Source organism: Sebastes fasciatus, chromosome 17 (assembly GCF_043250625.1).
Source record: "Sebastes fasciatus isolate fSebFas1 chromosome 17, fSebFas1.pri, whole genome shotgun sequence".
In the NCBI taxonomy this organism is placed as follows: domain Eukaryota; kingdom Metazoa; phylum Chordata; class Actinopteri; order Perciformes; family Sebastidae; genus Sebastes; species Sebastes fasciatus.
The window spans coordinates 8,049,533-8,062,280 of NC_133811.1; the positions used below are offsets into that span (position 1 = coordinate 8,049,533).

General features: G+C 40.1%; 1 protein-coding gene across 1 annotated transcript in view; it reads right to left on the reverse strand.

The window, feature by feature from the left end:
* The window catches only part of kcnk9 (potassium channel, subfamily K, member 9), a 43,824-nt gene extending 31,076 nt beyond the window's left edge, over positions 1 to 12,748 (reverse strand). The window contains exon 1 of the mRNA XM_074614082.1: positions 10,307 to 12,748. Coding sequence (XP_074470183.1) covers positions 10,307 to 10,952 — 646 coding nt within the window. The 5' untranslated portion in view covers positions 10,953 to 12,748. The remainder of the gene's footprint in view (positions 1 to 10,306) is intronic.

Genomic DNA, 12,748 nt, shown 5'->3' on the forward strand with positions numbered 1-12,748 from the left:
AATCTGTGTGTTCGGCTAAACCGAGCCACCCTCCAGCCCGCGAACACACGGCAATCACTGTACATGTTTCACATCTGCAGGACTCCACCTATCAAGATTACAGTGTGTATTATCATCCAGAGGAGGACAGCTGAGTGGAGGCAAAGTGCAGCTTTTAGCTGTGGCCCTGCACGGAGTATCAGACAAATCACGCAGCACGACTATTGTATGCAAATGGACCCTTGAAAACATTTCAATCCCCTAACCCTTATAGGCACCGTATCATTTCCTTCAGTCAAACATGTTTCTTATATTGTATCTAAATATAAATATATAAATGTTTTCCTGTGCTGTGGGACCAGATTCTTTCTTAACCATAAATGTGTTATGGACTGGAGGCTTTACACACCTAAACTAGGGTCTGAAATTAGCACCAACTGCGGGTAAATTGTTGGCAGTGTCGGATGAAATTGTCAGGCCATCCACCACTTTGGCAGACAAACACTAGGGATGGGAATAGAGAATCGTTCCCGTTGAGAACCCTTGAAATCTCATGCCTCCGTGACTATTGATTCCTCTGTATTGATGCTTTCTGACAGTTACGCATACACAATGACACAAAGGGCATACGTATGCAGTATCATGTTTCAGTTTGTTTTGGACAGGAGCTATGGCGGGGAGAACAAAAACACTCAAAAGCATGGCGCTACTACTACTAACCCTGAGGGGACACACCCTACTACAGCTAGTGACATCACCTGTTAGAAGTCAGTGGGCAGCACAGTCCTGCTTGGCTAAATAACGGAGCTACTAACATTTACGGAGGTTCCATTGAGTTATTATTATGGTGCGTTCAAGCTCTCTTACTCTAAAGTAAAAATTACTATTGGGCGAAGGTAAATTCTAACGTTATCATGATGCGTTCAAATGTAATCTTGTAAAATTAAGTTTTTGGCAAGAAACTTGAATAATTACAGTTGTTTGTAGGAGATGTTTTCACAGCCATATAAAATAGACAATAGAGAGGGAATTATGACCTGTTTAACTTCCTAACACTAGCTCTAAGCAGCTTAAAATACATTATTAAAAGTACTAATGCCAAGATTTTATTTAATCAAAGCAAATATTTAAATAAAAGTACAATCATTTATTTCCTAATCATTTGAATTGTGTATTTATGCAAATAACCACTATAGATGACAATAAGAAAGTAAAGTAAAGTACCCTCGAACCCACAAAAAATAGGGCTCCCCGGATGCTATGATGTAATTCGAACACTGGAATTTACCATGATTTTAAGTTTTTTTGTGTAAAATATATCGAACACTGAATGACATCAGATCTAAAATGTTATTCCTTAATTTAGCGCATAGATTTCAAAAGAGGCAGATAACATTTCTGAGTGGCAGACAAAAGAAAATCCTTGCCTTCCACAGTGGCAGTGAAAAATTTCAGACCCTGACCTAAACACATATTTATTTTATAGAATATGTAATAAATAAATACAGAGAGTTTAAGGAGACACAACATGGTGTTTTTCTAACAGTATGGTCTATCATTAAAATCTTCATAGTTTACATATCAGTAATAAAAAGCCTCATATTTTATAATGGCTTCTTTGAATGGGTTGATTCATAACGCACTCTCTTTTAGTGGACTCGTCCTTCTGGCACATAAACTGTATATAATGTGAGAGTGCAAGTCAAGAAATCTGTAAGTGGCACTTGCTGCGCAGCGTAATGGAAACTGTGACTGGCACAATAGGTCCAACAAAAACATGTCATCTGACTCATCTTCGCAGAGAGCTTTCACTGGAGAGGACGGGTGATGAATTTATCTGTGAGGATGGTGAAAGCCACTTGTTTAGCACTACAACATAAAAGTGTTTAACTATACTAGTATGCAAATTAGGCCTAATCATGTACCATTTTCTTCACCACATGTGAAATTAAAGTTACCCTGGACCCTATTTCCCCATGTTTTGTGTCTAAGTGACTAATGGAATTGGTCCAGTATTGAGGAATAACACTGTCACCACTAACGACGGGGGCGCTACCATTTAAATAGGAGGGAAACACTACTCGACGGGGGAACAGACTTCAACGTAACACCAGGCAGCCGCGTAACGAGCTGCGAGGGCGTCAATGTAACGTTACGTTCATTAAAATGTTTGTTTTTGCAACTGACAGGCTCACATTTTTATTAAACGTGTGTGACAACATTATAGAAATGACCCTACTGCAAATTAAAATGCTTTTCTAACCTTTCGCTCTGTTTGTTATTGTATCAAAGTTCCGCTCAAGGAGAAGTCTCGTTGTGAAATCTGAATATCCGTATACTCTGGCTCAAATAAATATGGACGGAATTCAAAGACATCATCCACATTGTCGAAATCATCTAAATATTTAGCCATGACACAGAAAAAAACTTTTAGATAACACTAAACTACGCTTTCTGTACTCCAACACAACACACTCGAATAACTCAACTAGCCCTCGACATCCTTTGACCGTTGTCTTCCAGCAACATGTCACCTCGCGAGATTTCAGAACGAGACTTCTCCTTCAGCGAGACTTTCCATAGTGTCCGACACTTAAAATAACAATCAGAGCCTGTCATGGCAAAACCAAGCACTATTACATGAAAGCTGCACTTATCAAAATGTATATGTTGATGATGGATCAGATTACAGTGTGTAATCTGAAAGGGTCCACTCATATTATCAAATCCACGGATGATTGGCATCCATCTCTGTAGTTCACCTCAGCTATTCAGACTGTTTTTGAGCATTTTTGCTTGCTTTGTTTTGGTTCTCCAGCGCACAATTTCCGCTCTCATCTACCTCATCTCCAGCAGCAGCAGCAGACAGTGATTTTCAGCAAAACAAAAGTTCTGATGAACCGACTGTATGGTACAATTAGTTGGCAACTAGCTCCGTGAAGAAAGTGGATCCACTTCCTAAAAGCTCGAGCTTTTAGGAAGCTGAACTGACAAATATTTGACTCAAGAGTAAAGCGAGAGACCAAAACAGAGCTAAAATGAAAGTGAATATTGGACTTAAATTCATCAGGTGGCCAGAAATATGAATCCAGATGAATGCTAATGTTGCTCTGTGTCTGTTGGATGTGTAAATAGGCAAATGTTTGCTAGCATGGTCGCCATAGCAACTTAATTAGCCAATAATTAGAATCAGAAAAACTTGTCAGATACTGTGTTTTCAGCCTTTTCTGCTAAAGACAATCAATTAATGCAGTTTTAATTAGGCTTTAACATACTCTGATTATATTTTTACGTGAGTAGAATCTTAATACATACAAATATATTTTCAATTTCTGTAAGCTTTTAAAATCAAGACGCTACTTTTGCTCAGTGTTTCTGTGATTTTGCGTTCCTGTAGTTAGTGATCTATTCTTTTTCTGTTTCCTGCTACTACTGTTCATGCAAACCAAACACTGTTATGCTAATTATGTTACTCTGACTACACCATAATCCGTCAATGTCACTGGGGATGTATCGTATCGGTTTGCCATTACATTTGTCTGGTATTGGCCTTTTATTAAAAATGACATATTGGTCAGTTTTGTCACTCATGAACACAAAATGATAGTGGTTGCCTACCGCAACAGCCTGTAAAATGTGCAATTAATTTTAATTCTCTGAGCACATTTTTCATTTAGTTAAAATCGCACAAAAAAAATATGACTTTAAAAAGCATTTATGTTTTTGTCTGCCATTTAATGTGGTTTTAAAGTGCTGCTCACCCTGATTAAACTTCATTAGTCCGGGTTTCAGGAAGTGTTTTGTTAATGCTTTGGTGACGGTCGTAATGCTGTTTCAGAGGCTTTATTTTTCAAGCAAGTCAATGTGTAATTTACACATTTACAGAAAAGAACTTTGATACAATTTGGGTTATTATTAAACTAAACTGCCTATCTACTATATATAAACATCACATGTTGATGATTCCAGACATTTAGCAGAGACGACTTTCACCTTTATTTTAAGCTGTCTGTAGTCTCCTGGCAACATGAGCGAGCGCCTCGACACTGCGAGAATGGCATATTATATTATATATAGAACACCTTGCGTTCACCACATGCTGTCATCACTAAGTGTCACATTGGGTGCAATTAGTCACAGGTAGGCCTATAAATACAGTCAACTCGCAGGGTCAGTCTGAATGTGCTCACAGCCTCATCATGGCGACTGAGATTGGCCCCGCAAGACAGCTGGTCTGACATGTGCTAACAGTATCACAGCTGGGCTCCAGTTTCAGACCTCCAGTCATTTTTTGGGAGCAGTTTATGGAGGCATGATGATAATGATGATGAGCATCTGATCACGGATTATTACAAGTTCTCTAAAACTGAACATTTTTACTTTGTTTGGCCTGTCTATCACTAATGTCAGTCAGGTGAGGCCTCTAGCTGTAGATTACAAATTATTTTAATCCTCCATGAGGAAGTGTGTAGCTTCAGATCCTCAGTTTAAAGTGCAGGATTGAGATTCTGCCTTTTTCATACTGCAGCTACTACTACTACCATAACTACTGCCATTACAACTGCTATTACTACAACTGCTGCTATTACATATACTATTGCATTTTAATGGCACTGGAATTATATCTGACTGCCACACATCCAAAGAAAATACATTTGATACAAATTCACTATTGATGCTGCTGCAACCACCAATGCTGGACTAAAGAGCCTCATTCAGTCTTGAAGGAGGTTGATGTGTTGGAATATAAAAATACAAATAGTACACAACCTCCATTAAAAGTAAGATTGTATTCAATGTTTGAAGAAAAACATTTTTCATGACAACCAATATTACCTGTATGCATATTAAACAAACCCGCATATTATGTCTCGCCTATCTAAAAGCTAAAGGTCTCTAGTTGCACAGTGAGGCGGTGCTGTGTGTTTTTATGCCGGTTATCGAGGCTGATTCCAAAAATATTCAGGAGGAAAGCATGTTGTGCGAGCGGTGTGATTTGGGGGAAGTGGAAAGTGAGTCCCATTTGAGTCTTTCATGCTGTACATACTGATGATTTAAGAGTTTCAATTTTCCCCTGAAATGACGCAACAGAACGCTGAAACATCAGATGATTTATTTCCCTTTTCGATTTGGTTAAGTTTGCTAACTTTGTGTAAAGGCTTGAAAAATAAATCACCAAGATTGGACTATTGAATTAGTAGTGTCCTGATGTTTCACAGTATTACAATGATACAGTACATGTTATGTTAGTGATTAATGTATTGTGTTGTATTGTTAAAAGGTCTCAAATATAACTGAAACATTGGTTTCCTTTAGTTTTTGTCTTTTGTATTATTATTTGAAAATGTATTTCAGTGGTAGTCAGTCTCAGTCTAAAACTGCTACTACTACTACTACTGCTGCTGCCACAACCAATACTGCTACTACTACTTCTACTGCTACTACAGTACTACTTCTAGTGTTACTCTTACTGCTGCTGCTACTGCAAATACAGCTACCACTACTACTACTGCTTATACTACTAAAACTACTGCAATGGCTACACCTTCTACTACTAGTGCTACTATTACTACTTCTACTGCTGCTATAGTACTAATACTACTACTGTTATTATTGCTATTGCTGCTGCTGCTGCTACTACTACTGCAAATACAGCAAATGCAGCTACTACTACTGCTTATACTGCTGCTTCCAGTACTATCACTACTGCTGACACAGCCAATACTACTACTTCTACTGCTGCTACTACAATACTACTACGTTATACAGTAACTACTGCTGCTGCTGCGAAAAACTGCAAATATAGCTACTACTACTACTACTACTACTACTGCTGCTTAAACTGCTGCAATGGCTACCTTCTACTACTAATACTATTATTACTATTAAGGATACAATACCATAACTACTTTTACCATTACTTTTACTACTACTTCTACAAGGATAATTACTACTGATGTTGCCTATGCAGCTCTGGAGACTTTAGTTGACTAAACAAGTACAACGTCCCTGAAGAGATTGATCCCAACGACTTGACATCAGCCTTTAAATCACTTCTGAAACTTAACGTGATAGACTCTCTTTATACACTTTTAGATTATATAATTTACTTTCCCCTTAAAATGTTTACACATTCTAAAAGTTTTATTTTGTGAAAATAAAATGTACTTTTTATTTTGTGTGAGAAGGAGCAGACAAGGTCGCTAGATATAGAATATTTGTTGGAAAAAATAACCTTGAAAATAATGTAGAGCTCTTCAGATTTGTAGTGAACACGTAATCAACAGCTTTCTGAGCAGACGTACCGGTGGCTCGCTGTATTGTTACATTTCTCCTGGGGTATTTATTCTTTCTTGTGATTTATTCTGCCGTAAATGTACACATTCAGCGGCAGTGAGCGCACAATCGCGTGGCACCACATATCTTAATCAACATCTTTGTACCATTTTTACTGTCCCACATGACGACACTAACTTTAATTAGTTTCCACAAACAGCTCGTATAGTTGACACAGTCCAAATGGTTTTCCTTATCTTTGCAGCAGAGTTTCATTTTGCACAAAGTTGCGTTCAATTCTTTCACTTTATAGCGGTCGGAAATAATTATTTGGAAATCTGTTGATGGAGTGCAAAAGAATAAGTCTAGTTTCATTATTTCTAAGGATAAAATGTTCCTCTGAGGCATTAACAGGTGAGAGTACGAGGTGATGAATCTCATGCTGTCAGCTGAACGCCATGTTTGAGTACACGTCTTCTAATCATTGAGTGAACTCATCAAATCAAAACTCCGCTGTGTGACGACATGGATGGCTGGGTCAAATACTACCGTGCAAATAATTCTTAGCTATGGATTTAACCTGCCAGATGAAATGGGCCTGCCTTATGATGGTGAGGCAAATCACACACCAAAAAAAAGATATCAAACTGACATCAAGACACTTTCCTGTGATTGTCTTAACTTCATGGTCTGAGGCATCGAGAAAAAAACCATCTATCCATCCAAACCTGCAGCAATATCACAAAGAGTACTGAACATATTGTACCAGCAATAATACGACCAGATGACTGTGTGTGCAGTTCATCTAATGATGGTGGCTTTGCTCATTTTCTCTGTTCTGAGCTTTATATAAAAAACTTCCTTTGAGTTTTATGAAAAGTTTGCGTGACAAAGCGGACGGGCACTGTAGTTTTTAGCAAATGTTACTGAGACAGAGGAATATCATATAGACAGTATATTGGATACTTGTTAGTCGGATCAGTTAATTGTTGGTTTATGGTCTTTTCATCATAGTATACTAAAATACAGAATATCACCAGACTTTTCCTTTAAGATCAAATAGGATTAGACAAGATTTACTTGATCTGCAGTGGAGGACATTTTGTAAATATCACAATCGTATCAGAGATTCTGGCGGTAATAGTTCAGTCCAAGGGGACTTGGCTTTGGGAACCGGAGGGTCGCTGATTCAAGTCCCCATATGGACCAAGTATGGAGTGTGGGCTGGTTTGCTGGAGAGGTGCCAGTTCACCTCCTGCATGGATACTTTTTTTTTGCGAGTCTAAGTTAAGCCTCAAGTCTCTCTCAGTTATGGTTGTAACTATCATCTGCTGCTTGCCATTCGGTCTGCTTAGAACACTGCATAGCTATATCTAAGGGATTCAAAGCATGTAATGTATCATTACGTTCACCTATCAGCATACAGTATGAGCATTGATTAGTTAATACGATCACTTTGGCAATGCAATACGGAAAAAAAAAAGAATGAAAACTTTACTTTTAAGTAAATTAATGTATTTGGCCCCTAAAAATGGATATAGACTAACGTTACTCATAGCAAATGGAAAATATTGCTAACATTATTAGGCATGCAATAATAATCGGAACCGTTTTTCATTAACAGTTAAGAGTACAACCGTATTGTATTATTTCACTGGGTCTCCAACTAATGGCAGCTTATAATCTACTGTGATTTAACACAGCCGTCTAGTCTCTCAAACCCAGTGCACCTTGAGTCCAAGTCCCCATCTATGCTGCCGAGTTGCCCTTGTGTGGTGACCCCACTATGACCCCACCATGACCCCTCTGAAATGCATGTGTGTGCATTGGCATCTAGGAGTGAAGAATACACTTCAATTACCTTGTGTTAATTGACAAATAAAGCATCACATTTTTTCCAATTCTGATCAATATGACAATAACATCACGGCATATAAAATAACCACCTGACGCCCAACACATTTAACTGTGTTCTACTGTTGTTTCACAGGATTCACAAGTCTGCAAACGTGTAAAAACAAAACATCCCCCTCAGTAAACTCATTCTGTGAGTTCATGATTACAATTTGCCTGAAATTCATTCATTCAGACAGCAACATTTAGTAAAAATGATACCACAATATGCTCATATCATCATGTTCCACTGAGCAACACTGCAATTTGAATTAAAAAATCACTTGTTCTGCTGGAGTTGTTTTGTCTTCCTTTTTTCTTTGTTGCATTCTGCTACAACCAAAATGAATGCAATCACTGTCCTGTCTAACTTTTAATATAATTCCCTTATTATTAATTACAAGCACATGCATTTATAGCAGGGAAAGGTCTGGCTATATCCTCTGAACTGTTCTTACTACTGTTAAAGAGTGTGATAATGCATTAAAGGGTCCTGTTTCCTACAGAGGAGACACAGTCGAACCACTTCACACAACATGAATATTACAATGGCTCTCGTCTCTGTAGCCTGGAAACAACAGTGGATCCACCTTCACTGCTCGGTGCAGCCGTGCCTGTTAAGTGTTGCCTGGCAAACTGAAGGAGGAGGACAGGCCTGGTGCATTAGTTAAAAGTCCTCATCTGGCATAACACTATCTGACTTCAATAATGGAGAAAGCGCTTCTCTCTGTGTGACCTCTGCAGGAAGAGATCTAGCTCATTTTTTAAAAAAACGTCCTGCCACTTCATCTGAACTGATTGAAAGGTCGAGCTGGAACTTGGTTTTTTTTTGTTTGTTTTTTTGGTAATATTGCATAATAATTCAATTAACTTCGCTTCATTCAGTTTTGTGGTGATTAAAACGCAAGAAAGAATTGTGTTTTTTGATTTGTGGAGGGTATAAACAGAGAAACTACACCCCTCCTTTCACTGCTTGGAATAAATCTTTATGACGCAAATGCATCATCGGGAGTCGCGTCAAACTGATGTAATACATGTCTCCTTCTAAGGGGGGGGGAGGGGGGTTATAAAAAATAATGCATTTTAAGGATTCATTTGTCCTTTTTTTAGTTTTCATGCTCACCAGATCTTACTCATCTTTTTTTTTTTCATTTGCAATCACTTGTTGTAAAGCTCTCTGATCACACACACACCACTTGTTTGCAGCAAAAGTAAATCTATAAGGAATTAAAATGCCTTATTAAATGTCAACCATGCAGGATCAGTATACAGTAGTTTCACTTGCTGAACTCTCCCAACCAACTCTATATAGGCAGCAGCGGCTGAACTGAGAGGAGCTGTCCGTTCAGCACCACCTCGCAGCCGGCTGCATCTCTCACAAACATCCCCATCCCTCCCACCCAAAAGCCTCGTCATCCTCCTGCACAGCTCCAACATCTACAAGAGTAAAACCCCCCTTTGCGTGTCTAACACTCTATAAACTCCTTCTACTCGGTCGGACTTTTGGAGCATGCGTCTCGTCGGTGACGCACCGGCAAAAAGTTGAATCATAACGTGCCACATGCAGCTGCACCGACGGAAATGATATGTGTGTGTTTTAACGCTCTTAGTTCTGAGTGCGTTACGTCATCCTTAAAGAGGTGATGTTTTTAAAGAAGGTCTCATATTCCTCATGTGGTCTGACCACACAGCTCCATCCTCGCAGAGCAACTCCAGAACCAGCCAGTGCAACATGTTGCTTAAAAAACTTTATCCTAAGACTCGAGGTATAGGGATAAAAAAAAATAAAAAAATTTGTGACTGGAAATGAACATGTGCTTTTGCGTAATTGCTGCCTACAGTGTTTTCTTTTTTTATTGCCTTGGAAATAAATGGAACTGTCCTCTAAATGAACCACGTCCTGTTGCGCAACAGTGATACTATATACACCGACACTGAGAGGCACCTGTAAATGATTAGAATAAAGACTTTATTGTCATTGTCATTGAAAACAAAGAAAAACAGTTAAGCAGAAGTAAAAGCAAACATCAAAACATTAAAATCAAAAATGTAGACAAATAAATGGATCATAAAGTGCAGGTGCCATGGTTATGGTTCAGCAGCTAGTGTTGGTTATATTAGGGGGGCTCAGGTTTATTATGGTTATACACAAACTTACCTATGGTGGTAATAACCGTGATGGCAAAGTAAAATGACCCTGCGAATTTCCACTGCACGCCGGCTCTGTGCGGCTCTGCCTCCATGATGATGGTCTCCAGTTTGCGGTAATCCTCCTCGCTGATGTTATATTTCCCCTGGAGACGCTTCTCCTCCGCTTCCAGCTGCTCCTTCTCACGCATCTCGAAGTCGGACTCCAGGGCGTCGAACACGGCGGCACCGACGAGCAGGTACGTGAACGTGCAGATGATCAGGGACAAGGTCCGCACGTTTTGCCGCTTCATGGCCAACAGGAACCGGCGGCCGAGGGGCTCATTTCCCCTCGGATTCCCCGGGAAGGCGCAACGAGCGTGGGGGAAGCCGTGCGGACAGCAGCGCCTGGAGGAGGAGGCGGCAGCGGAGCGGCAGAAAGGTGCGCTCCTCCGGTGGTGACGGTGCGTGGAGGAGTCGGAGCAGCAGCAGCGGTGTTGGTGGTGGAAATCCCCCACCTTGTTTTGGTGATCCTTGTTGTGACAGAACCCCAGATCCTGCTCCTGGTTCGCGGAGAGACACAAGAGACTGCTCGATCGCCTGGACCAGGAGCCCTGCAGCCGAAAGACCCTGCGCAAGACCTGCCCAAACCAAGTCCTCCCGGTGCGCAGTGCCATCAACAAAAAGCTGCTTCCAAGAGGATGATCTGCCTGTTGGTCTCTATTCTCCTCAAAGTGAACTATGATCTGATTCTTACCAATCAAAAAAATAAATTATCGGTGACAGGATCCTTGTTTCTTGCCACTCACTTTGTCTTTTTAAAATGTCCTATAATAAGACATCTCTTTCTTTTCTCGCATTTCTCTATAAGTTTCAGCTGAACACCAACCTGTTCATTGTAACCTCATCAGCACGCGGGCTATTTTTAGCAGCCATCCTCCAGTATATACAAAAAAAAATCCTGTGAAATCCTGAAATCTTCCTCGCAAACAGAGGACATCCTCATCACAAATGTGCTGAGTCGAGAGGAACATCAAGTTGGGAAATGTTCACTCACAAGATGCGCAGATGAAACATTTTCACAGCCTTATTATTCCCCTCTTTTCAGCTGCTTTATTCCTGGATCACCACTTGTTAGAGGAATACAAAAATATCCCAAGCACGCAACAAATCACCGACAACAGGTTCCATCACAAAAAAAAAGAGTTTCCCCCAAATGGATCTCTTTTTTTTAAGGATGTGTAGAAGATTAAAAAAAGACTTAGAATAAGCCAAATAGAGAAAAGGCTGGAGCGCGCTCCGTGCCCGCAGTGGCACTCATGCTCCGTTGCGCGCACATCCAAAAACTCTCCTCTCCTCTCCAGCTGGCACTGTCTGTCTGCTGATGACTTTAAACTGATTTTGGAGAGAATAAAAAAAAAAAAAGCATACATGTGTTTTTTCCGTCGTCGTACGGGGGCCTCGGAGTTAACCCTGCGTGTCACGAACTGCGCGTATTTTCAAGGCTCCACATTTTTATGTCTCTCCACACACTCCAGACTCTAATCGGTGGGCGTTGCTCCTCCTGGCTCTGTGTTATTCTCTTCTTTTTTTTCCAAGTGTCACGATTCATCCAGATCCTGGCCTGGAGGATCTAACTACCACCCACCCCCACCCTGTCTCCAACACCACGCGACCTCCCACAATGACCACTCCTCCTCATTAGATGGACACAGAGGGGTTACTGACACTCTGATGGTCACATCGGTGCCTTTTCACATTCTGGCAGCAACAGCAGCAGCAGCACCGGTTGCTGCTGTTGCTGCTGCTGCTGTCCAAGGTGCTGGAGGCGGACGCACTGATGCTCTGCTGCGCACCATGCAAACCCAAGTTACTGTACACACACTTTGATGATGCATGCAACAGGGAGGGTTGAATATGAAGAGACCAAGACCCCTCAAGAGGTCAAAGGGCTCCATGCAGGTTCACAATGCAACAACTATACCTTTTGGTCATTTGATTCAATGACAAATAGTTTGTCAATACTGTACGCACAACTAAAGCACATAAGCAACATAAAGTAAAGGAGTAATAAGGGCCTTAAGGTAACATCTGGATTTTTCTTTTTACAACAGTCTACATTTGGAGACAAGCTGAAATTTATAAGATTGCATGAGTTTATATTGCAGAAGGAAACCTCCCAGCATGCACTGGAGCAAAAATATTGATGGACATGTCTTATTTTATGAGTGTTGCTCCATTTCAAAGTAAAAATCTATATGGGATTTTATGAAATTTATGAACCATGTAACCATTTAGTATTGAGCTGCGATCTGATATGTCTTTTAAATATATAGTTTATTTTATATTTGAGCATTGATAAGGAGGGATCCGAGGTTACCATATTTACTATGCAATTATTAACATTAGGCAACTAAACGAAATTAAATATCAGAAAACAATCTATCCTTGGATATGTTTATTCTCTCTTTAA